Here is a 24626-nt window from a genome sequence, read left to right on the forward strand (position 1 = left end):
TTCTTTCCTAGCAACTTGCTTATCAAAGACATACTTGTCCAGTAATACTACCCCATTCTCATCTTTACCCAACTTCAAGGTTGATTGCTTTAAACCTTTCCTAACTTGTCTCGATTGACAACTTGCAATGTGATTACGCAAGTGAGTCGTGCCTGCTCTACCATCCCCAACTAATGTTTTTTTACACCATTTGCACTCAGCTCTAGTTCTGCCACTAACAGTTACTTGTTCAAAATCTAGCCAAACATCAGATTTGAGCTTCCTTTTCTTCACAAAAGGAACATCATCTTCATCATCTATAACCACACGATCTATACCTTGTTGTGGTTGTGCTGCCGTAGGTTGAGCTTTAGCACTTGACAATGGCGTACCACTCGGAGTAGTAGTAGGGATAGCACTTGATGTTGGGGTTGTAGCGCTGCCGGCGCCAAAGCTTGAGGATGGAGTACCGCCAGCAGCAGCAGCAGCACGAGGAGGACGAGGAGCTCGCGAGCCAGATCCACTTGTTGATGCCATAGATGAGGATGACTGAAGATGTTGAGTAGAGTCACCTCGAGATGCCGAAAGAAACCAAGGATACTTAACCGGATCCAGGACGATGGGCGCAGGGGGCTGAACGGCGCTGGTGCAGGGGGCTAACTGGGCAACGGGCTGAGTGGCCGGGGCGGCGGCCTGCGCGGTTGCGCCTGGCGGCCGGGGTGGCGGGCGGCGGCCTGCGCGGCTGCGCCCGGCGGCCGGGGCGGCGAGCGGCAGACGGGGCGGCGCCTGCGCCCGGCGGCTGGAGCGGCGGGCGGCCGGGGCGGCGGCTTGGGCGGCGCCTGCGCCCAGTGGCCAGGGCAGGGGGCGGCGGCCTGGGCGGCGGGCACCGAGCGGCTGGGGCGGCGGGCGGCGGCTTGGGCGTTGCCTGCACCCGGCGGCGAGCGCGGCGGGCGGAGGCCTGGGCGGCGCCTGCACCCGGCGGCGGGCGCGGCGGGCGGTGGCCTGAGCGGCACCTCCGCCTCGCGGCCGGGGCGGCGGCCTGGGCCCTGGGATGGGGTCACGGGGAGGGTGGCGGCTGGTCTGGTAGTGGGGTGGGCGGTGGAGGTGGAGTGGTGTTGTGGTGGTCTGGTGGATAGGGTTGAGATTTGAGAGTTACGGTTTGTACTGGGCTGGGCCAAATCTAAATATGTGTTGAATTCGGTAACCCGTCGGGTACCCACGGGCGGGAATTAAGACCCGCGCCTGACCCAATTTTTTCGCGGGTCGGGTTCGGGTAAGACCCACGGGTCAAAATACGTACCCAGACCCGTGCCCGTCGGGTCGGGTACCCGCGGGTAACCCGAACCCGCAGGTTAAATTGCCATCCCTAGCCTCCTGGATATATAAGGGGGGATAGGGACCCTCTCAAAACAAGATCATCAGATCATTCGACAAACCCAAGGCAATACAAATCACCATACAGGACGTAGGGTATTACGCACCTCGCGGCCCGAACCTGTCTAAGTTTTGTGTTCCTTGCACCTTTGAGTTCCTGATCTCGGCGTCTCCTCACCTAAAACTTACCACCTTGGGCATATCCCTCGGTGGGCAGCCGGTAAAACACCGAAAGCTGGCGCACCAGATAGGGGTGCGCATCAAAGATCCACCGGCGAACTCGATGGCATCTTTCCAGTTCACCAGGTCAGTACCTTCTCAGGGTACAACTTTTATTTTTGGCTCGTGGGTCTGCATCGCAGATGGCGAGGGCGATTTCCGTCATTTCCTCATCGACATGAAGCCGAAAACCCCTGCGGCATTCTCTCAAAGTGACCTCGACAAGTTCGTCGATGATCTCGATGATTTGTCAATTCATGGGTCCGCAACGAGGATCAAGGAGGAGTCCACTTCCAGCGCGACTTCATCCGGCGCTGCAACAACTTTCCTTGGGTTGGACTTGTTCCAATCTGAGGACTCGCGTAGCCGATCATGAATCAGCCAACGCGATTTGGCCACTGATCTTCAGGAGGCCAATGCGTCCGAGTCCCTCTCCGTATTGGAGGAGGACTTGGATTTCCTACTCCGAAAGCCTGAAGCCACCATATGTCGGGGGGCTTCGGGTTGTTTTGGCGCCAATAGTCTGATGATCACCTCCACTCCGGAGGGGCGCTTCGTGCATTGGAAGGGCATGAGCCTTTCTGATCTACTCGAAGCCGATGATCGACTTGTGGCACACCTCGAGCCTTTGCCTTTCCAGGAGGGCAGGCCGTTGGCCACCGTGGCAGAGGGGTCGATTGAATTAGTCGATGCGAGCTCTGATGAGCTCGTCTCTCGCCAGGTGCTAATGGCGGAAGAAGGCGAGAGTGATGGCGATTTCCCCATCACCGAATTTGATGATGTATCTGAAGATGAGGTCACAGCCAATGCCGTCACCGAAAATGACCCCGATCGTGAGGCACGGAGGGCCAGGAACAGAGCCCGCACAATCCGGCGGAGGAGGGTCAACGAGCACAGGTGATCTATGCAGCGCGAGCTTGACCCTGAATTTGCCGCCGTAAGTGAACGGGGCTTCAGGACTCCGGTGGCCAACATCGTTAGGGTTACGGCCATACTCGAGCGCAGTAATGATCCGAATGTGCGTCAAGCACTTCTTTACGCGCAGAGGGCCTGGATCTAGCTGGACCAGCACAACCCAGCGTCTACCATCAGGGAGGAGCGCGTGGGCGAGAGCCAGAGTTAGGCTCACAGCCGAACGACTGGCGGCAGTCCTCGACCTCAGCCCAGCCACAACAACGACAATGTTCACGGGAGCCAGGCCCCTGGCGGGAGGCAACAGCCACCTCCAGGGGGTAACCCACGACAGGCCAATTACCGGCCTCCTCCAGAAGACCTGCGCCAGCACATTAATGAAGGCCGTGATGCACGGTCCGTGATCGACTCCAGGCGCAAGGTTCGCGAAGAAGTCGAGACCAAAGGTACTGACTGCAGCGACCGTTTCCCAGCTTTCTCAGCACGATTCAGTAGCTACAAGTACCCTGAGGGCTTCAAGCCGATTGGCATCACCAAGTACGATGGCAAGCAAGCTCCTCAGCAATGGCTACGTTGCTACTCGACGACCATTGAAGTCGCAGGGGGCTCCAACATCACCAAGGTCGTCTACTTCCCGATGGCTTTGGACCCTGCGCCGCTCACGTGGCTGGAGAGCCTCAGCAACAACTCGATCGACTCCTGGGAGCGGCTCAAGAAGGTCTTCATCGACAACTTCCAGGGGGCAATCGCTCGCGTAGGTACTCATCACGATCTTGCTCAGTGTAAACAGGAACGTAACGAGCTCCTGTGGTCCTACACACGTCGCTTCTTCGACGTTCGCGCTACCATCGTGAACATCTCGGAGGATGACATCATCGACTGCTTCTACAACGGCATCACCGATCCAGGCATCTACATAGACTTCGGGCGGAACAGGCCGAAAACTGTTGCGGGCCTTCGTGATATGATGCACGACTGGTCTGAACAGGAGGAGAAGATGCGGGAGCGGTTCTCGTGGCGCCAAGATAGCAATCTGAGGCGTCCAAGCGACAACCGCAACGACAAAAGGCAGCGGGACTATTCGGGTCCACCCCGAAAATGCAGGCCGGATGATCTCATCGCGGCCGTCGAGCGTCCTTCGCGAGGCAAGAAGTCGACAACGCAGGAGGAGTTCGAGAATTTCCTACAGAAGAAATGCCCATGGCATCCAGGTGCCAATCACGCGGCCATCGACTGTTAGCACCTCCGGAGGACATTCAGCAACCCCGGTGGTGGCAAGAAGAACAAGAAGCCGGTGAACAAGGAACCCGAGGATGACGACCAAGAGGACCAAGGGTGCAACGCGAAGTTCCAGGATTCTTCGAAGACTGTCAACGTAATCTTTGGGGGAGAGGGAGACTTTGGCTCTAGGCGGGATCAGAAGCTGCTTCTCCGGGAGATCATGTCCATCGAGCCGGCGGTACCATGACCACTCCGTTGATCGGAGGTCCCCATCTTGTTCTCCCGCGATGATTAGTGGACAAGCTTCTCGGAGTCTGGTACGTTCCCCCTGGTCTTGGATCCAGTGGTGGCAGAAGTCAGGCTCACCAAGGTACTCATCGACGGTGGGAGTGGTCTCAACCTCATCTTCACCAGCACTCTGAGGAAGATGGGTCTGGACTTCACGGACATGTTGGTTTCGAGCAAGTCTCCTTTCTATGGCATCGTCCCAGGTAACGTGGCGCACCCACTTGGTACGGTAGTTCTTCCAGTCACCTTCGGCACGAGGGAGAACTATCGCACCGAGATCATTAAATTCGAAGTGGCTAACTTCGAATCTTCTTATCATGCCATACTGGGCTGTCCGACACTCGCCAAATTCATGGCAGTACCACATTATGTTTATCTGCTTCTCAAGATGCTAGGTCTAAGTGGAGTACTCACTCTCCGAAGCGACTTGAAGAAGTCGTATGATTGCAATCAGGAGGCGATCCAGTATGCTTCGACTACTCGTGTGCCAGATGCTTCAGGGGAAGTACTCGCGGCCGTGCAGCAGCTCTCCCAGTCCGGGCTGGAGATCCTTTCGAGAAAGGCCAGCAAGTCGAGCATTCAGTCGACTGACAACGTGGCTCTCAAGTTGATCCAGCTCCAGGAGGGTGACTCATCTAAGACTACTGTCATCAGCGTGGGCTTAGGTGAAAAATAGGAACTCACGCTCGTCAGTTTCCTTCGGGCTAACCGAGACATATTCACGTGGAAACCAGCGGACATGCCAGGGGTGCCCAGGGAACTGATCGAGCATAGTCTGAATGTACACCCACAGGCTATGCCCAAAAAGCAATGCCTGCGGAGGTTTGCTCACGACAAGCGTGAGGCAATCAAACGGGAAATAGCTAAACTCCTCGCAGCTGGATTCATTAAAGAAGTAATCCATTCAGAGTGGGTAGCTAATCCCGTCCTTGTAAAGAAAAAGAATAATGAATGGAGAATGTGTGTTGATTACACAGATCTCAACAAGCATTGCTCGAAGGATCACTTTGGGCTACCGCGCATTGATCAAGTCATCGAATCGACGGCGGGATGTGTGCTCCTCTGTTTCCTTGATTGTTATTCAGGTTATCACCAGATTGCGCTCAAGGAGGAAGATCAAATCAAGACCATGTTCATCACCCCGTACGGGACATACGCTTACAAAACTATGTCCTTCGCGTTGAAAAACGCAGGAGCTACCTATCAGCACGCGATCCAGATGTGCTTTGCTGATCAGCTGCATCGAAATGTTGAAGCCTACGTGGATGATGTGGTCATCAAGACCAGGAATTCCGATGACTTGATTGCAGACTTGGAAGAAACGTTCAGCAGTCTGCGCAGATTTCGGTGGAAGCTCAACCCAACCAAATGTGTTTTCAGAGTACCATCAGAGAAATTGCTCGAGTTCATCATCAGCAACCGGGAAATTGAAACCAATCCTGTGAAGATCACGGCCATCACTGATATAAAGGCTCCGGCCACAATCAAAGATGTGCAGAAGCTAACAGGATGCATGGCAGCCCTGAATAGGTTCATCTCCCGACTCGGGGAGAGAGGACTACCCTTCTTCAAGCTCCTGAAACACCAAGATAAGTTCCAATGGATGGAGGAAGCCGAGCGGGCCCTGCAAGATCTGAAACATCACCTTCAGTCTCCGCCGGTCCTTACAGCACCACTGCCGGGGGAAGATCTACTACTCTACATCGCGGCAATAACTCATGTTGTCAGCAGTGCTATTGTAGTCGAGTGAGGCGAGGAAGGCCATGCATTTGGAGTGCAGAGGCCTGTAATTTTGTCAGCGAGGTACTCTCCGAATTCAAGGTACGGTACCCGGCAGTTCAGAAATTTTTATATGCAGTTCTGATTGCCTCAAGAAAGTTGCGCCATTATTTCGACGAGTACAAGATCACTGTGATTACGGATTTCCCTTTGGCGGATATTCTACATAATCAAGATGCCACAGAGTGTATATCAAAGTGGGCAGTAGAATTGGTGGCTTTGTCTATCGACTTCAAGCCACGCACTGCAATCAAGTCTCAAGCTCTAGTCGATTTTATGGCTGAGTGGAGAGAGAATCAAATTCCAAGTCCAGTCGACAAGCCAGAGCATTGGACCATGTACTTCGATGGATCTCTCAAGCTCGACGGCGGCGGCGCCGGAGTCCTATTTATTTCTCCACGGGGCGAACAGTTGAAGTATGTCCTTGAGATCCTTTGGGAGGTATCCAATAATGAAGCCGAGTATGAAGCCTTGCTTCACGGGCTATGTTTGACGATATCACTAGGGATCAAGCGACTACTTGTATATGACGATTCTCTTCTTGTTGTTCAGCAAGTCAACAAAGAGTGGGACTGCAATAAGAAGACGATGGACGCTTATGTACAAGAAGTGCGCAAGCTGGAAAATAAATTTTCCGGCCTGGAGGTTCATCATGTGGTACGGGAGCATAACGTTGGCGCGGACTTACTGTCCAAGCTAGGATCCACCCATGCACAGGTTCTGGCGGGAGTTTTCATCCAGGAGCTGAAACAGCCATCCATTAAGTCCTCACCTCAGGTAACCACTGATGATGGCCTTCAACAGCCTGATCCGGAGGTTATGATGCTTGGGAAGGACTAGATCGAGGCTTACATTGACTTCATCCGGGATCAAAAACTTCCAGCAGGGGTGGACACAAGAAGCACACAGGCAGCTCGTGTCATGCGCAGAAGCAAGGGTTTTGTCCTGGTCGACAGCAAGCTCTATCGGCGTGGCGCACGATCAGGGGTGCTCATGAAGTGCGTCATGAAAGAAGCCGGCTATGACATATTGCGGGAGATACATGAGGGTGTTTGCAGCAACCACGCAGCTTCGAGAATGTTGGTGGGAAAAGCATACAGAGCTAGTTTCTGGTGGCCCACTGCAGTGACCGATGCTGAAGACCTCGTGCGGAGATGCCAAAACTGCCAATTCTTTGGAAAGCAATCTCATGTCCCAGCTCACAGTCTCATCACCATACCACCATCTTGGCCGTTTGCTTGCTGGAGCCTAGATATGATTGGGCCCTTCACAACAGCGCCAGACGGTTTCACCCATGTATTGGTGGCTATCGACAAGTTTACCAAGTGGATCGAGTACAAGCCGATAGCCAAGCTCATGCCAGATCGGGTTGTTGATTTCATCTCTGATATCTTGCATCGCTTCAGCTTCCCGAATACCATCATCACGGACCTGGGATCAAACTTCACAGCTAACCAGTTCTGGGAGTTCTGTGAAAATGCATGCATCGAGGCCAAATATATCTCTGTTGCACACCCAAGGGCCAATGGTCAAGTCAAAAGGGCGAACAACATGATAATTGAGGGCCTCAAGAAAAGACTTTATGATGAAAACAGCAAGAAAGGAGGAAAGTGGATACACGAGTTGCCACATGTCGTCTGGGGGCTCCAGACTCAGCCGTCCAAAGCCACAGGACAAACTCCGTTCTTCCTCATCTACGGCTCTGAAGCTATCTTACCGGCCGACATCATGTGGAAATCCCCACGGGTTGAAATGTACAATGAAGGCGAGGCGGACGAAGGGAGGCAGTTAGAGCTCGATTCTGTCGAAGAGGCTCGCTACACCACTCTTGTTCAGTCAGCTCGATACCTGCAGGGGATTCGGCGATATCACGATCGCAACATGAGGGAACGGTCATTCAGCATAGGCGACTTGGTCCTACGTCACATCCAAGACGAGTTCAGCCTACACAAGCACAACTCAAGGTGGGAAGGTCTGTTCATCGTCAAGCAGGTCACAAGACCGGGGTCGTAGCAACTACAATATCCTGAGGGCCAAGATGTTCCGAACTCTTGGAACATTCAGAACTTGCGCAAGTTCTACCCATGAGAATATATTCGGAGATAGCTGATCTCCTGGCGCTCTGGTGGTCTTTTTTTCCGAATCAATTTGGAGGCTACGTGTCACAAGATTCGGATTGTAAATTTCTCTATGAACATATGGAGGCTACAGCCACGTGCATGTTTTATATAAATCGACTTCTTGTCATGAGTTTCACGGAGGCTACGGCCACGTTCATGATACATCGACTTCTTATCATGAGTTTGACGGAGGCTGCGGCCATGTCCACGCTTTGTCGACTTCTTGTCACAACTTTGACTAAGGCTACGGCCATGTCCATGCTCTATCGACTTCCCGCCATGACCTTTGATGGTCGTTTGCGATGATGATCGCATCTTTCCCAACAAGATCGATCTATTCGATTGGTTTATACCTAACTTGTTGGATGGGCTCGCATAAGGAGCTATGTCGACTACGCCCACAGTCGTTGCACTCGTGGCAATTTTGACTCCTTGCCAGAAGCATGGCAGCTGCATGATGATGCTCGCGTTCTTTCCAACAAGATCGATCCGTTCGATTGGTTTATACCTAACTTGTTGGATGGGCTCGCATAAGGAGCTATGTCAACTACGCCCAGAGTCGTTGCACTCGAGGCAATTTCAACTCCTTGCCAGAAGCATGGCAGCTGCGCGATGATGCTCGCGTCCTTTCCAACAAGATCGATCCGTTCGATTGGTTTATACCTAACTTGTTGGATGGGCTCGCATAAGGAGTTATGTCGACTACGCCCAGAGTCATTGCACTCGGGGCAATTTTGACTCCTTGCCAGAAGCACGGCAGCTGCGCGACGATGCTCGCGTTCTTTCCCAACAAATTCGATCCGCTCGATTGGTTTCTACTTAACTTGTTGGACGCACGCTCATGAGGAGCGATTTCGACTACACCCAGAGTCGTTGCACTCGGGGTAGCTTCATTTCTTGCTGCCATATGTACGGCAATTCTGCGACGATGCTCGCGTTCTTTCCTAACCAGTTAGGCCCGCGCGATCGGGTTGTATCTAACTTGCGGGATGGTTTCCTACTTGGAGCTATGGCTACTTCCAGGGTCGCCGCACCCGGGGTAGTGACTACTGCTTAGCCTTTAAGCCTGGATGACAATTCAGCTAAGGCACACACAAGTAGAGACATCAAGTAAAATATATATATACAAGGAAACAAGTACTTGTTTTAACATTCTACTCTTGCAGTACATTTTCCACTATTTGCTCTGCTACAGGTCGGGCTTCTCGGAGGTACTTGGTGAATTGGTCTTTGGTGCACTCCGCAGCCACTCCTTGAGCAAATGTCTCTAGTTGAGCCTCCGGCACAAAGGATTTTACGAAGGCGAGGGCGTGGCTGACACACGCGACCGGGGCTTCTGAGAGGAACTTGACGACCTTCTGCGGTGCTCCGTGAAGTCGCTCCAGCAAGGGCCGCTCGCCTGCTTCGCCTTCTTCTGGTGGATCCACCATGTCCACCAGCTCCTAGGCGGCCCCCCTGAGGTCCTCCAGCTCTTTCTGCCGCCGCTCGTCCTTCTCGCTCAGCGTCTTGATCTACTGAAGGCTGCCGACGAATTGTTGTTCGGTGTCGGCGATGACCTTCTGCAGCCTCTCGATGTCATCTGTACGGCGATACAGCATATTCTTCACGTTAGTAAGCAGCTCTTCCTTATTTTTAGGATTTTCCTAAGCTCTGCAGTGAAGATGTTTTCAGAATTCAAGACAAATTGCTAAGTGGAAGTACTCGAGGGAAGAAGGGGCTTGCCTTGGTGCGCTTTCTTTTGTTCTTTAAGCTGCTCCTGGTGCGCCTTCTTCTCTCCCTCGAGTTGTTCCCGGAGCTCGGAGTTGGCCTTCTTGAGGTTGTGGAGGTCGTTCTTGAGGAGCCATGTCTCCCGGATCCGCTCCGCCTTCAGCTTATCGAGTTCTCTCCTGAGATAGATGTTCTTCATCAGCTCCTCGGATACGCGCTTGTCCTTGGCAGCAAGCTCCTGGTGACCACTCACGACGGCTTTCAGCTTCTCGAATTTCTTCTATGAGTGCGTGATCACATTCTGTATAGAGGAGGAGATTAAGACAAGCCGTTCGACAACGCATACAGGCAGAGGAGTTGTCACGTCTTACCATGGCATAATCATACAACTCCTTGTAGGCCCTCTTGAAGGTTTTTATGTTACTGGCCGTCAGCATTGGGTCATCCACCAGATCTGTGGTGATGATATTTTGGTACCCAGGCCCGGCCATCAGCGGCTCTCCAGGACTCGAGGTCCCTGCGGCTTCTTCTAAAGGTGGTTGCTGGGCACCTACAAGTCCAGAGGCTTTCAGTACATAACGCCTGGGGTCTAGGCAGCTAGCCGTGTGCGGTCAGATGCTTACCTATGCCATCAGCAGGAGCGGCGTCAGGGGCCTCGACTTGTTCCTCACCACCAGCCCCGGCTTTGGCTTGTTGTGGCTCAGGGGATGGCAGGTCGGGCAGCGTTGCGTCTGCCTCGGAGGCTGCCTCCTGGGGCATGGGCTCCTCTTGGGCTGCTGGCTCAGGGGCTGGAGTAGTGGCGGCCGGCTTCGGCTTGAGCTTCATGGTGCTTACAGACCTGATGAAGCCGAGTCAGTTATCATACAAGTCGAAAAGAGCAGAATGTTTACTATGCAACAAGATGCAAACTTACAGCGTGGACTTCTTCATGACAGCCTTCTTCACCGGCATAGCCCGTCGTGGGGTACTTGTCGCCAGCGGCGGGGTCACACCAGCTGATGGCGCGGTGCCTGCCACGGCAATGGTAACAGTCGCAGCAGCTGCTGGATTTGTTCCCATTTCTTGAAGCTTGGGCTTGGGTGGAGAAGCGGGAGGACTACAAATGGAAAATGTCAGCATGCAAAAATATTGATGTATGACAACAAGTCAGAATATTCATACCTGGTGGACTCGACTTCTTGCGCTTTGCGTTTGCGCACAACCCGGCGACCCTGCGGGACCGCAGGCAGAGTGTCAGCCAACTCCACGGATGGTCCGGGGGAGTTGCCTCTACTTGCCTTCCCCTCGGCTCCTTTCTCCGCCAGAGGGCTTCCTCCTTCGGTGGACTTGCTGCCGGGCAATGCCTCGGCTACTCGAGCCCTCCTGGCTTCAGCTGCAGCGCTGGGGAGGAGGTGGTTTGGCCGAGGGATGTCGGGTTGCGGCGCGTAGCTCCGGTACAATTCTGTGTGTCCCTACAGAAGATTTTCAGTTAGCAACGGCAAAACAGAGATCATTTTCAACAAAAGTGGTCGAATACTTACCGGTTCGGAGGATTCTGTGATGCGAACAGCTGCAGGACGTAGGGGACTGCATCCACGTCTAACAACACCCGCTTGACTCGGAGGAGCGCGGCTTCATCTGACAGCTCCTCTACGCACATGCGAGATGGATCTTCAATGCCCTTGTACTCGAATCCAAGTATGTGGCGTTGCTGAATTGGCTGGACTCGGCGTTTGAAGAAGGAGAACATAATAGATGCGCCGATCACTCCCATCAGCTTATGCGCAGCTATGATGTCTAGCAGTACCTCAAATTGATCCATGTCCCCCCTGGAAAGCTCAATATTCCACTCCGGCCTCACAACAGGTGGACTATTTGATTTCTCTGGGAGTTGGGGGGCATGATTTTCGATATGAAACCAATGATTTTTCCACCCGGGAATGTTGGAGGGGAATTTGTATGATAGGTACTTGTCGCCAGCTTGTTGTCTCAGTTGGATGCCGGCGCCCCCCACAACAGAAGGATTTTTTTGAGGTGGTTGTGGTTTGGCTCGGAAGAGGAAGCGGAAAAGATCCCAGTGGGGTTCAATTTCGAGAAATGCTTCACAAAAGTGAATAAGGATGGAAATGTGGCAAATGGAGTTCGGGTTGAGGTGATGGAGCTCAAGCCTGTAATAGTAAAGAAGGCCACAAAAAAAAGAACAAGAGGGGAGGGCCAGACCCCGTTCGGCAAAATGGTAAAATTTGATGATTTCATCAACATTTTCCATGGGGAAAGGTTCGCGGAATGAGGGGCGCCAATTGACAAGATTCTTGTCTTGGAGCAACCCCTCGGAAACAAGCCTATTAAGATCGTTGAGGGAGCACTTACTGTGTGTTCACTCCTCGGATGGCGGCTGCGCCTCCTTCTTCTTCCCATCCTTCTCCGATTTCTTGGGCGCCATCTCTGGATCCGCTCACCACGAGTTGCTCGGGGGCTGTGGGGAGAGGGGCAGGGAGATTTGGGGAGGATTGGGATTCTTGAAGAGGATGAAGGCGGAGCGCGGTTCTATTTGGGGGATTTTGGCGGCTCTTGGCAAATTGTAGATTGGAAGCACAATTTTTTACTCAATGTTACCGTGGGGTTAAATAACCAGCGGTTGGGTGTAGTTTTACTGTTTTGAAACTGAAGATTCATTTCAAGGAATGTTTGGAAGTTGAGGGGTCATTTGATGGATTGTTTAGATAAAATATTCGATTAATCATTTTTTCAGGGTTAATTATCCTGAAAAAAGGGGTTTTTCGAATTCCAGATCTAACTTTCATCATTTGTGCCATCACACCAGTTCTTTACCATATGGACATTTTAACACTGCATGCCACGACTTTTGGATCCTTATTTCCAAACTTGAGAGATTTGGATTCAAGACTCGGGGGCTGCGGGATACGTGGCATCGACTACTTATTTTTTCGAATTTATTTGAAAAAGTAAGTAAGGAAGATTCAAGACTAATGCGACCCTCAGCCTGATTCTCCGATTCAACCTAAGGCTCGGGGGCTACTCCATATAGAGTGCGATTTTTCAATCGCACACCATATCAAAAATATAATTCGGGGCACGAGCACCTCATAGCTTCGATGCAGCCAAGTAAGTACTCGAAGAAGGACTTCAAGACGGAGCTTCAAAGAAGCCGAAGACTACTTCGAAAGTACTCGATAAGCCTGCAGTACTCAGCTACGAAGAGCTCGGGAGCTTGTTAGACCCCGAGCCATGGGACTGTGTACATAACGTAGTTTAAACGGGTTTAAGAGATTAAGTCCGTCTTATCTCTTATTCACCTCGTTTATCTCTTATTTATCCCATTTAAGTAGGAGATAATGCTAACCGATACAGAAGAAATCTACTCGAGATATGTTCTGGTATGATTCCTTGGCTAGTGTTGGTTAGGATCCTTGTAACCCTGGCCTCCCGGATATATAAGGGGGGATAGGGACCCTCTCAAAACAAGATCATCAGATCATTCCACACCCAAGGCAATACAAATCACCATACAGGACGTAGGGTATTACGCACCTCGCGGCCCGAACCTGTTTAAGTTTTGTGTTCCTTGCACCTTCGAGTTCCTGATCTCGGCGTCTGCTCACCTAAAACTTACCACCTTGGGCATATCCCTCGGTGGGTAGTCGGTAAAACACCGACAGGGTTACATGGAAGTACTAGTCAGATACGAGCCCTAGAGTCCTACCTGAGTGGTTTTCTAGTAGTTTTCTACTGTATCCGACTAGTTTTACTACTGTATGAGTAGTTCTACTAGGCTACGAGTATTACAACCAATGTAGGGCGTGGGCCATGCCCCACCCCTTATCCTGTAAGATGTAGGCCATGTGCGTAGTCCCGTATGCCCGGGTCTAACAAGCCCCCGAGCACTCCGTAGCCGAGTACTGCAGGCGTCCGAGTACTTCTGAAGGCGTCTTCGAGTTCTCCTAAACTCCATCTTGAAGGTGTCTTCCGAGTACTTCCTTGGCTGCATCGAGGCTGTGAGGTGCTCATGCCCTGAGTAGTTTGTCAAGTCTTCTTTTATATGGGGTGCGATTAAACTCGCACTCCATATGGAGTAGCCCTCGAGCCTTAGGTTGACTCGTAGAATCAGGCTGAGGGTCAACTTAATCTTGAGTCTTCTGTCCTTATCTTCCAAAAGATTTGAAAAATAAATCGATGATGACACGTGTCCCGCAGCCCCCGAGCCTTGAATCCAAATCCCCAAGGTTTGGAATAAAGGATCCAAAGAATCATAGCGTGCAATATATGACAGTGAAGATTTGATGGTGAAGATGGGAAAGTTGACTTAGTAATTTGAAATCGTTTTTTCGGGATGAATTCCCTAAAAAATGGTTAAACAAATAACTTCTCCAAAAAATGCCTTAAATTACTTCTCACATCAAACCTTCGTTGCTGAGAGCCATGTCGTATCCAGCCCCCAAGCCTGGGAGCTAGATGAATCGTATAGGATATGCCTAGTAGTCGGTGGCGCCAGCCCCCGAGCCTAGGTATTGGCTAAGTTGCTGCTGAATCTTGAACTGTCGATGAAGCCGACTAGTCAGAGTCGATTCTGGTTAGATTAGTAGGTGAGACGAGTAGTCGAAGTAGTCGCCAACGTATCACCGAGCAGAGTCTATTCCGACTAGCTTGTAGCAAAACGAGTAGTCGAAGTAGTCGCCAGCGTGTCACCGTGCATTCTTCACGAAGTCCAGTAGTCGCCGATCGTTGTAGATGAACCCATCTAGTCGAAGTCGAATTTGACGAGTAGTCGTTGTAGTCAGCGACGTGTAGTTGAGCGTTCTCGCGAAGTCGGAGTAGTCATTGGTGATTATTGATGAAGCTAACTAATCGGTGTTGAATCCGAATCGACTAGAAGCACGGTCCAGACCAGGTCCCCTGCAAGGAAAATATAAAAGTATGTCGTAACTGATATACATGAAACTGTGTTGGGAGCAATGCACTTGCAGTAAACTCCATGTATAACTAGTTGAAAACTAGTAAATGGAGTAATGCTGAAGGTATGGGAGCAAGGCCCCTTCAATAACATAGAGTACTAGGCGGAGACTAGTAGTCTGAACGTATAATCAGTAACATCAAGTATGGGATTAAAACCCCTTCATTAACATAAAATACTAGTCAGAAACTAGTAATCAGAGCGCTACTTGAAGTATGGGAGCAAGATCTCTTCCGTAAACTAGCACAGATACTAGTCATGAACCAGTAAACGGAGTTGTATTGAAAATATGGGAACGAGGCCCGTTCAGTAAACTTGCACGGATACCAGTCGTAAATCAGTAAACGGAGTTATACTGGAAGTATGGGAGCGAAGCCCCTTTAGTAACATAGTAAACTAGTTGGGAACTAGTAATCTGGGGATTACTGGTAGTTGGGGGGCAAGGCTCCTTCAGTAACATAGAGAACTAGTCGGGAACTAGTAATCTGAGCGTTACTAAAGGTATTTGATACACAATCACGTAGGTGTTTTATTTGACTAATGAATGGGTTCCACTTGTTATTGCCAAACAAGGCAACCACTTTTGGTAGTTATATGGTTCGGCTGTGATAGGGTTCCCTGAGTTTAGCGAGAAAGTCGTGATTAACCCAAGTAATAAACATAAAAGGCAACCCTGATTAAGTGGTAAAAAGGGGTGCTTTTAGGTGTACGGAACCCCTTGTTTCGAGATGTGGTCCCAAAACAATGGTTTAAACAAGCGAAACACCTAAAAGACCCTCAGAAAACCTCCTTCAATTGGGTACTTAAATTTATGTATAAATCATTATTCGGGTAGTCTCGTCGCCGTTCTTGGAAGTTTTAGCGGGGCTCCTAGGGCCCTCCAAACGGTTTGACATTCAAACGCACAATGCTTGCTCTTTGGGTGCCACAGGCATTGCCCGTGGAAGGCTTCCTCGAATAGTTTCTTCGAACTGAGAGTCTTCTTTCTATGGTTAGATTGTTCCCCAGCTTCTGGTTTGCGCTTCCGAGTAGTCTCCAGGTAGTCGTGAGGGATTTGATAGTGGGTGGGGTTGTATGCTTCCGCTTCTTCACGCTCCTGCTACCTGGCAATGATGACATTGCGGGCGTCCCAGCCAGCTTTAATGATGGCACAAAGGTCGCTCGTGGAGGAGTCATGGAGGTTGCTGCTCCCCTACTGATTCGTCTCGACCGCGTGGTGCCTGCGTTGGGCCTATTTCACATTGATGAGCCTACGACATTCCTTCTGGATGTCATCTACGTCTTCTACCTTGATGCTGGTTGGGGATTCACTATCCATTGTTGCATCCACGTCTTCGTCAAGTGTATCAAGGAGGTAGTCATCGTAGTCATCTAGCTGGACTTGCTCTAGGCCTTCACAGTCCTCGTCAACGTGAATCATGGGTATTCCTCGATTGGGGATGAAGCGTTTGGCACTCCGTACCACCTGGCCCTTGTCTTCGTCGTCAGATGGAGGGAGGGGTCTGCCCTCTTGAAAAGGTAGTTCACCGGGTGTGGCAATGAATTATGGTGGACTTGATTTGAGAGATCTGGAGGGTTTCATGCCCTTCTAATGCCCAAACCTGCCCAACAAGGCTGATCCCCTTACCAGACTCCGGGTCACATTAGTAGCTGAATCCGAGTAGTTGTCAGAAACAATGGCCCCCCGACGCGTGGTGGCTTCTCCTTCTCTGAGTGGTGGTAGACGATCCAAATCCTCTTCCAATGCAGAGAGGGTCCTGAGTTGAATTACCTTGAACCGATTTTGATCCGTGAGCGTTTTGTCGATGGAGCAAAATAGTCGGAGTTGATTCTGACTAGTTGTTGACCGTGCGGAGCTAGTCACCGAGTAGTTTGAGACTCGTTCCTGACTAGTTTCTAGTCGAGACGAGTGGTTGAAGTTGTTGTTGGCGCGGCCTTTTTGTCAAAACACTCGTAACTACAGTGCGAGTCGAATAGTCGAGGTCATCGCTGCGGCGCGTCGATGTCATGATGCGAGGTGGAGTTGAGCGAAGTAGTCAAATTCTTCTGGCTTCCTGGGGTTGATACGCTGAAGGGTGGATTTTACCATAAGGAAGGAGTCGTATTCGAGTAGCTCGGAGGGTTCTAGACCCTTCCAGTACACGAAACGGCCTTGCAGCATGGATGTTATGGTTAAACCTGGATGATTACCGGAAAACAACTCAGAGTAATCATCGGGTTGCGAGTGGTTGTCGAGAACTGGGGCCTCCCGACGAGCATGGCTCCCTCGGCCTCGAGTCCTCATTGGCTCGAACTTATAGTTAATGGGTACTCTTCGTTTGAGTTTGAGTCGTAGTTGAGAACGGGGGGCCCCCCTATGCGCGGTGGCTCCCTCATCTTGAATCTTGAGAAGACAATCCAACTCCTCCTTGATTTTTAAAATTAGAAACTTAAATAAATTTCGCTAGAACTCTCTTAGGACCCATAAGGTTTTATTTCCTCATTTTTATTTTTAGAGCATTTGCCTTGAATTAATAGCAATTTAATAAACTATAAAGAAATATAAGGAACTATAGGTTTTGTGCATTTCATGCCCATTGTATTGTTTTATTGTTTGTCTTCCATTTGAATTTAAAATTTAAATTCTAATTCAAATGCATTTGAATGCATTTATTTTTCTCTCTCATTTTCTAGATGGGCCTGGCCCACTTCTCTTGTTCTTTTTCCCTTTCTTTTCCTCCTTGCGGCCTAGCCCAGCCGGCTCACTCTTCTCTTCCGCACGGCCCAATCGAGGCGACCTTTCTTTCCTTCTCCCCTTTTCCCTGCGAGGCCTGGCTTGCTTCCTCTTCCCCCCGGCCCAGTCCGCCCGCACCCTTCTCCTTCTCCTCTTTCTTCCGCTGACAGCCGGGGCCCACCCGCCAGGGTCATCCCCGACCTCGAGCCGGACTCGGGCTCGAGGCCGAGTCCGCCCCGACCCTTCACGCGCCGCGCGAGGGGCCTCGGGCCCACACGCAAAGGCCGCAGCCGCCCCTATTTAAGCCCGCGTGCCCTAGCTCCTCGTCCCCAAGCCATAGCCGCCGCCTCCACCTGGGAAAACCCTAGCGCATCGAGCTCCACCGCCGCTCGCCATTGCCGAGCTTCGGCCACTCGTCACGCCACTGGTCTGCCACCTTTTCTCCTCCGCAAGCCACCGTAGACGCTCCGCCGTGGGGTAAGGATGCTCGCCCGCCGTTTCCCCCTTCGCCTATGTCTTCTCGTGTCCACGCAACCTCGCCGTCGATCTCGAGCCACCGCTCGCCGCCGGCCGCCGTCTACGGCCGTTACCTCCACCCCCAAAGCCCCTAGATCGATTTCCTGTGTTGCCTGCTATCTCGCAGTACAATCCCCGCTCGAAACCGAGGCCGGGAGTGCATTTACACATTTTCCCCGGCGATGCGCCGCCGCTCACCGTAGCTCGCCGCCGCACCGACCCGCCGCCAGCGCTTAGCGCTTCCGCTCCCGCTCCGCCCCTGCGTTCTAGCCGTCGGATTTAGATCCAACAGGTTAGATTAGATTTAACCCGAGTCAACAGATCCAAATATCGGTCAAACCGAGGCCGTTTTGCGCTTTAGCCCCTGAGTTTTGTGGAAATCAACCCGCAGTCCATGGTAGTTCAAAAGTATTCACGAATAGATCCGTTTTTCTTCTGTTTAGGCCCTTGACTTTTTCAAAAATAGAACCCGCAGTCCTAGATCCTTCTATTTTACAATCTAATCCCTAGGTCTAAGGTTTAATTATGATCTAGCCCTCGGTTTCTTCGGCCAGAGCCTTTCTAGTTTGAAATTTTCTACAAATAAACCCCTAGAATCATGTTTTAGCCCTAACTTCTCCATTTAAACTCTATTTTCATCGATTCTTGCGGTCACGCTATCCTTACGACATATGCAGTAGCTTTATTACATGATTTTGCTCAGTTTATATTGATTGGTGTACTGTTTCTTATTTATTATATTTTGCTTGTATATACTTGTGTGTTACAATAGATGGTACGCAATTTGAGGGTCCGCAAGAGCCAAGCTTTGAAGACATTCCCGAGCAGCAGCAGTGCTTTGATGAAGGCAAGTGGTCCTTGATCATGCTTCAGTCCTAATAACTTTATAAACACACATATTTACTTTATATGTATGCATGTATCTAGAATATGATGGATCCCAAATTAAGGATGTGCCTAGTTTCTATTATAATTCCTTGATTAAACCTGGGTTATGATATTTATGTTGTAGCTACGCTAATTGTTTTTACTTAGATTTTGGCTGGATAACCTGGAAATCATGTTACACCGGTTTACTCATGTTCTGGAATATTTTATTGTGATAATTAAGATTATTGCAATAACTGGAACACGGAGAACCACCCAGGAAAATAGTGCAACCACAATACTATATGGCTCTGGTCTTGGCTAATTAATTAGAAACTTTATCTTGTAATGGTCTTACCGAAAGGGCAAGAGGGGATTGCGTTGATGGGGTATTGCTCGGTCCTCTGGAGGCGTAGATATGATCTTGGGTAAGGCGTCTTCCTCATTAGGGAGGGTTATGACCACTGGGGCCTGAAACCTTAGCGGACCGTTGCAAGTTAGGGAATCTTTCTAAAGGCCTCGTAGTGAATTCCTACCACTCACCTTAGAAGTGTTTAAAGGCCTTGCAAACCCGGGCATCAAGGAAAACATGAATTGTGGGTAAAGTGTACAACCTCTGCAGAGTGAAAACTGATATATCAGCCGTGCTCACGGTTAAGAGCGGTTTGGATACTCACATGATAATTAAAATTAAAGATAATCTAAATCGATGTTCTTTATTCATTTATGTTGATGATTATCTATTGCTGATATTTGTTTAAGGGATTGGTATATACTTACACTTAGTTAAGCTTGCTTGATAAAACTTGATCAACTAAAAATGTTTATCGCAGTCAAACCATGTTAGCTTTTCCTTGATTGTAGCTTTGCATGTCATATAATTTACTCCACTTGCTGATTACCAACCATAAATGTACTCACACTTGCTTTATTAAAACCAAAGCTGCTCAGAACAAGATAATTGTCCGGAGTTCCCTGAAGATTTCGAAGAGTACTAGGCATATGTCTCTCAGTCATTTGCCTGTGAAGTTGAAGTCCGCTGCTAGTTATAAATGTTTATTTATTTGCTTAAGATTAAGACTGTCGGTCATGTAATAAAGTACTCTTATACTCTATTTCATTAATGTATTGTTTCGGGTATACACTTGCGACGTCTACTATGTGTGCGGAACTTGATGCCGGCGCACATATGGGATGCATTTGGTTATCTTTTCTAAACCGGGTGTGACAACCATGCTGGTTGCGAGGCTGATGAGTAGGTTGTTGTACTTCTTGTTCATCATTGCCACGCGCGGATGGGTGGCCCTCGTTGCGGTGGCGGCTGTCGTTTCTCCGGTTCCCAAGGCCTCCTCTAGGGGTGCGACCGATCAGCATAGTTTCGCCATGGCGCTCAAACCTCGAGGGCAGGTTCCGAGTGGAAGACACTGGATGTTGCCCATCGAGTTGCATGAGCGTGCGCTTAGTCAGATACTGCCGCCCTTGTATCTGAGGGTTGGGTGGTAATTTTTGGGCTAGTAGAGCTGCTTCTGTGATGGCGCCAATCGTGTACAGTACTCCCGATCCGTGGCTGCTGCAAAAGCGTTGTTGAGGTTCCTTTGGTACATTGGATTGCGAGCATGATTTTTTGAGTTTTGCCTGCGCTGGGCGCGCTTGGCGTTCTTCACCCGCCGAATCCTTTGGTGCTTCTCGTTCTCGTCCTGGGGGGGGGGGGCATCAGCTGTGGGCTCATCGGCAGAGACGTCCGCGAGTTGCTCATCGTTGTACTCGAGACCCAGCTCATCGTCATCCAGGTTGCGAAGGGAGGCCATGTACACTTGACGATCTGGCGAGTTGTTAGCCGTATGGCTGTACTCGAGTAGCTCTATGCTACCGTCTCCCTCTTCCGTGATAGGAGAGTGAGGTTTGCCCTCCTGGAAGGGCAATTCCTGCATGAAGGCCACAAGGTGGGACTCGTAATCGAGTAATTCGGAGGGCTCTAAGCCCTTCCAGTACACGAAATGGCTTTGCGGCATATATGTTATGATTAAACTCAAATGGTTGCCCAAAATTGATTCGGGGTAGCCATCGGGTTGCGAGTGGTTTTCAAGAGTGGGTGCCCCCCGACGGGCAGTGGCTCCCTTGTCTCCGCGTCCTCCTCGGCTCTGGCTTGAAGGTGTAATGCTAAACGACGAGTACTCTTCGCTGGAGTCTGAGTAGTCTTCAAAAACGGGGGACCCCCCCGGCAAGTGGTGGCTCCCACATCCTTGAGCTTGAGCAGCAGATCTAAGTCCTCCAAGTCGGAGAGGGACTTAGATTGTGTGGTTCCCTCAGGTTGGATTGAATCCAATCCGACTAGTTCTGGTGCATCACGAGTGGAAGTTACATTGAAAATGGACATCTTTTCGATCTGCAGGACCAGATCGGGGAGCAGCAAGTCATCGAGGTTGTTGATGAACTCGTCGAGGTCGCTGCTTCGAGTTGATGTAGAAACCTACGGCTCCCTGGAGTCGACTAGGTGGTTGTTGAAGCCACCCAAACTGTTGGTGATGCAAATTCAGGAGCAAAAGATGAAGGTTGTGCCCTCGTCGAGCACAATGCTGGTGAAGTTGAAGGATGCCATCGAATTCTCTGGTGGATGCTCGATGAACATCCCTACCTGGCGCGCCAGCTGTCAGTGTTTTACCACTACGCCCACCGAGGGATACCCCCGAGGTGGTGAGTTATTAGTTAGGGTGTCGCTGAGCTCAGAAACTTAAAGGTACAAGGAACACAAGGTTTAGACAGGTTCGGGCCGCCGAGAGCGTAATACCCTACGTCCTGCGTGGTTTGTATTTTCGTAGGTGGTGATCGGGTGATCTCCTATTTGGAGAGGGTCCCTGTCCGCCCTTATAGAGTTTGGGGGGACAGGTTTACATGGAAGCCCTAGTTGGGTACAAGCTCAAGAGTCCTGCCGGAGTACTTTTCAGGTAGTTTCCTACCGTGTCCGACTAGTTTTACTACTGTATGAGTAGTCCTACAACGCTACGAGTAGTTTCAACAGATGTAGGGCGTGGGCCATGTCCCATCCCTTATCCTAGGAAAAGTACGCCACGTGCACAGTCCCGTGTGCCCGGGTTTCATAGTATGGGAGCGAGGCCCCTTCGGTAACATATATACTAGTCGAAAACTAGTAATCTGAGCGTTACTTGAAGTATGGGAGCGAGGCCCCTTCAGTAAACTTGCATGAAGTACCAGTCATGAACCAGTAAACGGAGTAGTACTAGAAGTATGTGAAGGTGACTAGAGGTTAATTAGCAAGTAAAAATAAATCTTGCTGGTAGCTTCAGTTGATTCCTTAGGCGGACCATGAGAATTCACATGTTGCCATGCAAAAACATCACGGTTGGCCCGAAGGAATTTACGACGAGGTCCTTCACATGGGGTGATCAATTATTTGGGCGGGCCAAGACAAGTCGTATGTTGCCATGCGAAGATGTCTCGGTTCGCCCGAAAGAAGTGACGATGAGGTCCTTCACTTGATCTTGATAAGTTCCTTGGGCAGGCCAAGACAAGTCATATGTTGCCATGCGAAGATGTCTCGGTTGGCTCGAAGGAAATGATGACGAGGTCCTTCACTTGATCTTGATCAATTCCTTGGGCTCGCCAAGATAAGTCGTATGTTGCCATGCGAAGATTTCTCTGTTGCCCCAAAGGAAGTGACAACGCAATCCTTCACATGCGTTGTTACGAAAGTGGCCGTTGTGCGAACATGACTCAGCTAGCCCGAAGTAATTCCTTGGGCGGGCCAAGACAGTTTGTACGGTGCTGAAATATGGATGGACAGACAAGCCTTGTTTTGGGTAAATTCATTGATTCCCTGACCGAGTGGTTGAACGAATTCTTTGGGAAAAAACCCCTTGCGTCGAGATAAAACTCAAGACAATGGTTAAATAAGTTCCCTAAAAATCTCCATAAAACATCCATGAATCGGGTCTCAGTCTTCACGTGGGCAGCCGCCTTGTTGCGCCCAGCCCCTGAGCGTAGAAACTAGACGAGCGTGGATAGTTTTTGATCTTCATACGTGGGTGATTGCCGAACGAAGCCGTATTGCTCGTCGATGGAGCCGCGACGGTTTGTTGATGAGACCTGACTAGTTGGAATCAAGTCCAACTAGTCACTGATGGAGTGAGTCCCGCTCCTGACTAGTTTTGTAGCCAAAGTAGTCATCAGCGGGTCACCAAGTGCCCTCTCGAAGGTGAAGTAGTCGTCAAGTTGGACGCGATCTGATGCATCCGCCTCCGTGAATAGGATTTCTTCAATGAAAACCATAAAGACCTCGCAATCCGGTGAGGAGCTTTTGGCGATCCACCCCTCTTCTTCATCGGAGGAATCGAGGGGCCTGCCTTCCTGGAACGCCTTCCTGGAACGGTTCTATGCTCGAAAGGTTGTCAGGGTTGATGGCGTAGAAAAGTGGGCTTAGGTCAGGTAGCTTAGAGGACTCCGTGCCCTTTTGATGCCCTAGCCCGCTCGACCAAGTTGAAAGCGCATAAAGGTGGGCTGAGTCGGGCAGCTTGGAGGACTCCGTGCCCTTTCGATGCCCAGGCCCGCCCGACCAAGTTGGAGGCACCCTCAGGCCCTGGTGGCCGTTTGATAGGGGTGATGCATCGTCGATGAAGTCCGAGTAGTCAACGGAGATAGGAGCCCTTTGATAGATGGTGGCTAGTCCTCCTCCGACTTGTGGTTGACGGTCCAAATCCTCCTCCAACTTGTGGTAGACGATCCAAATCCTCTTCTGACTTGTGGTAGACGATCCAAATTCTCCTCCGACTTGTGGTAGACGATCAAAATTCTCCTCCAACTCAGAGAAGGACTTGTGGTACAAGAACTCGGACCGAGACTTGGTTCGAGGGGTTCCAGGTTATTGATCGAGTCATCGATTGCATGGTTGACATCCATGCCGGGTGGTACGGGTGCTTCAGGCTGCTTCTGGTCAGAAAATTGATTTCTGCCGAGACTATTGGTGAGGTCGTACGGGAGCAAGGCCCCTTCAGTAAACTACACGTAAAACTAGTCGAAAACTAGTAAACGGAGTGTTACTAGAAGTTTGGGAGCAAGACCCCTTCAGTAACATAGAAAACTAGTCGGGGACTAGTAATCTGAGCATTACTGGAAGTATTTGATAGATAATCACATAGGTGCTTTATTTGGCTAATTAACGGGTTCCACTAGTCATTGCCAAATGAGGCGACCACTTGTGGTAGTTGCATGGCTTAGCTGTGATAGGGTTCCCTGAGCTTAGCCTTGAAGAAATTGAATCATTTTCTTCTTTCCTGAGCCCATCCCCACTGGCCCTATCCTTAGCCCCCGAGCATTGGTAAAAAAGGCTTGTGACATGAGGAATAGGTGACAAGAGATCGGCTAGAAAAAGATTGCACTAATTATGCTGGACGTTCATTAGGCACGAGGGAGTCGTGATTAACCCAAATAATAAACAAAAATGGCGATCCTAACTAAGTGGTAAAAAGGAGTGGTTTTAGGTTTACGGAACCCCTTGTTTCGAGATATAACCCAAAACAATGGTTTGAACAAACAAAACACCTAAAAGACCCTCAAAAAACCTCCTTGAATCGGGTACTTAATTTATGAATAAATCATTATTCGGGTAGTCCCCTCGCCTTTCTTCACCGAGTGGATCAAGGAGGTAGTTGTCGTAGTCGTCTAGTGGGACCCACTCTATGCCTTCTCGATTGGGGGCAAAGCGTTTGGCACTCTGCACCATCTGGCCCTCATCTTCGTCATCTGAAGGAGGGAGGGGTCTGCCTTCTTGAAAAGGGAGTTCGCCGGGTGTGGTAATGGATCATGGTGGACTTGATTTGAGGAACCTGGAGGGTTTCATGCCCTTGTGATGCTCAAACCTGAGCGATCAATATGATCCCCTTACAAGACATTGGGGGTTACTTATTATAGGTGTCATATGAGTAGCTGAATCCGAGTAGTTATCAGAAACAGTAGCCCCCCGACG

General features: G+C 50.3%; 1 protein-coding gene across 1 annotated transcript; it reads right to left on the bottom strand.

Annotated features, from left to right (window-relative positions):
- Positions 1-349: 349 nt before the first annotated feature.
- On the bottom strand, positions 350-10424 carry LOC112885381 (vegetative cell wall protein gp1-like). The gene is made up of 4 exons (XM_025951013.1): positions 10223-10424; positions 10077-10149; positions 641-1104; positions 350-528 (listed from the first exon to the last, which is right to left on the bottom strand). The coding sequence occupies exons 1-4, from the start codon at positions 10422-10424 to the stop codon at positions 350-352; spliced, it is 918 nt and encodes a 305-aa protein (XP_025806798.1).
- Between the last annotated feature and the right edge of the window lie 14202 nt (positions 10425-24626).

Source organism: Panicum hallii, chromosome 3, assembly GCF_002211085.1.
Source record: "Panicum hallii strain FIL2 chromosome 3, PHallii_v3.1, whole genome shotgun sequence".
Lineage (NCBI taxonomy): Eukaryota > Viridiplantae > Streptophyta > Magnoliopsida > Poales > Poaceae > Panicum > Panicum hallii.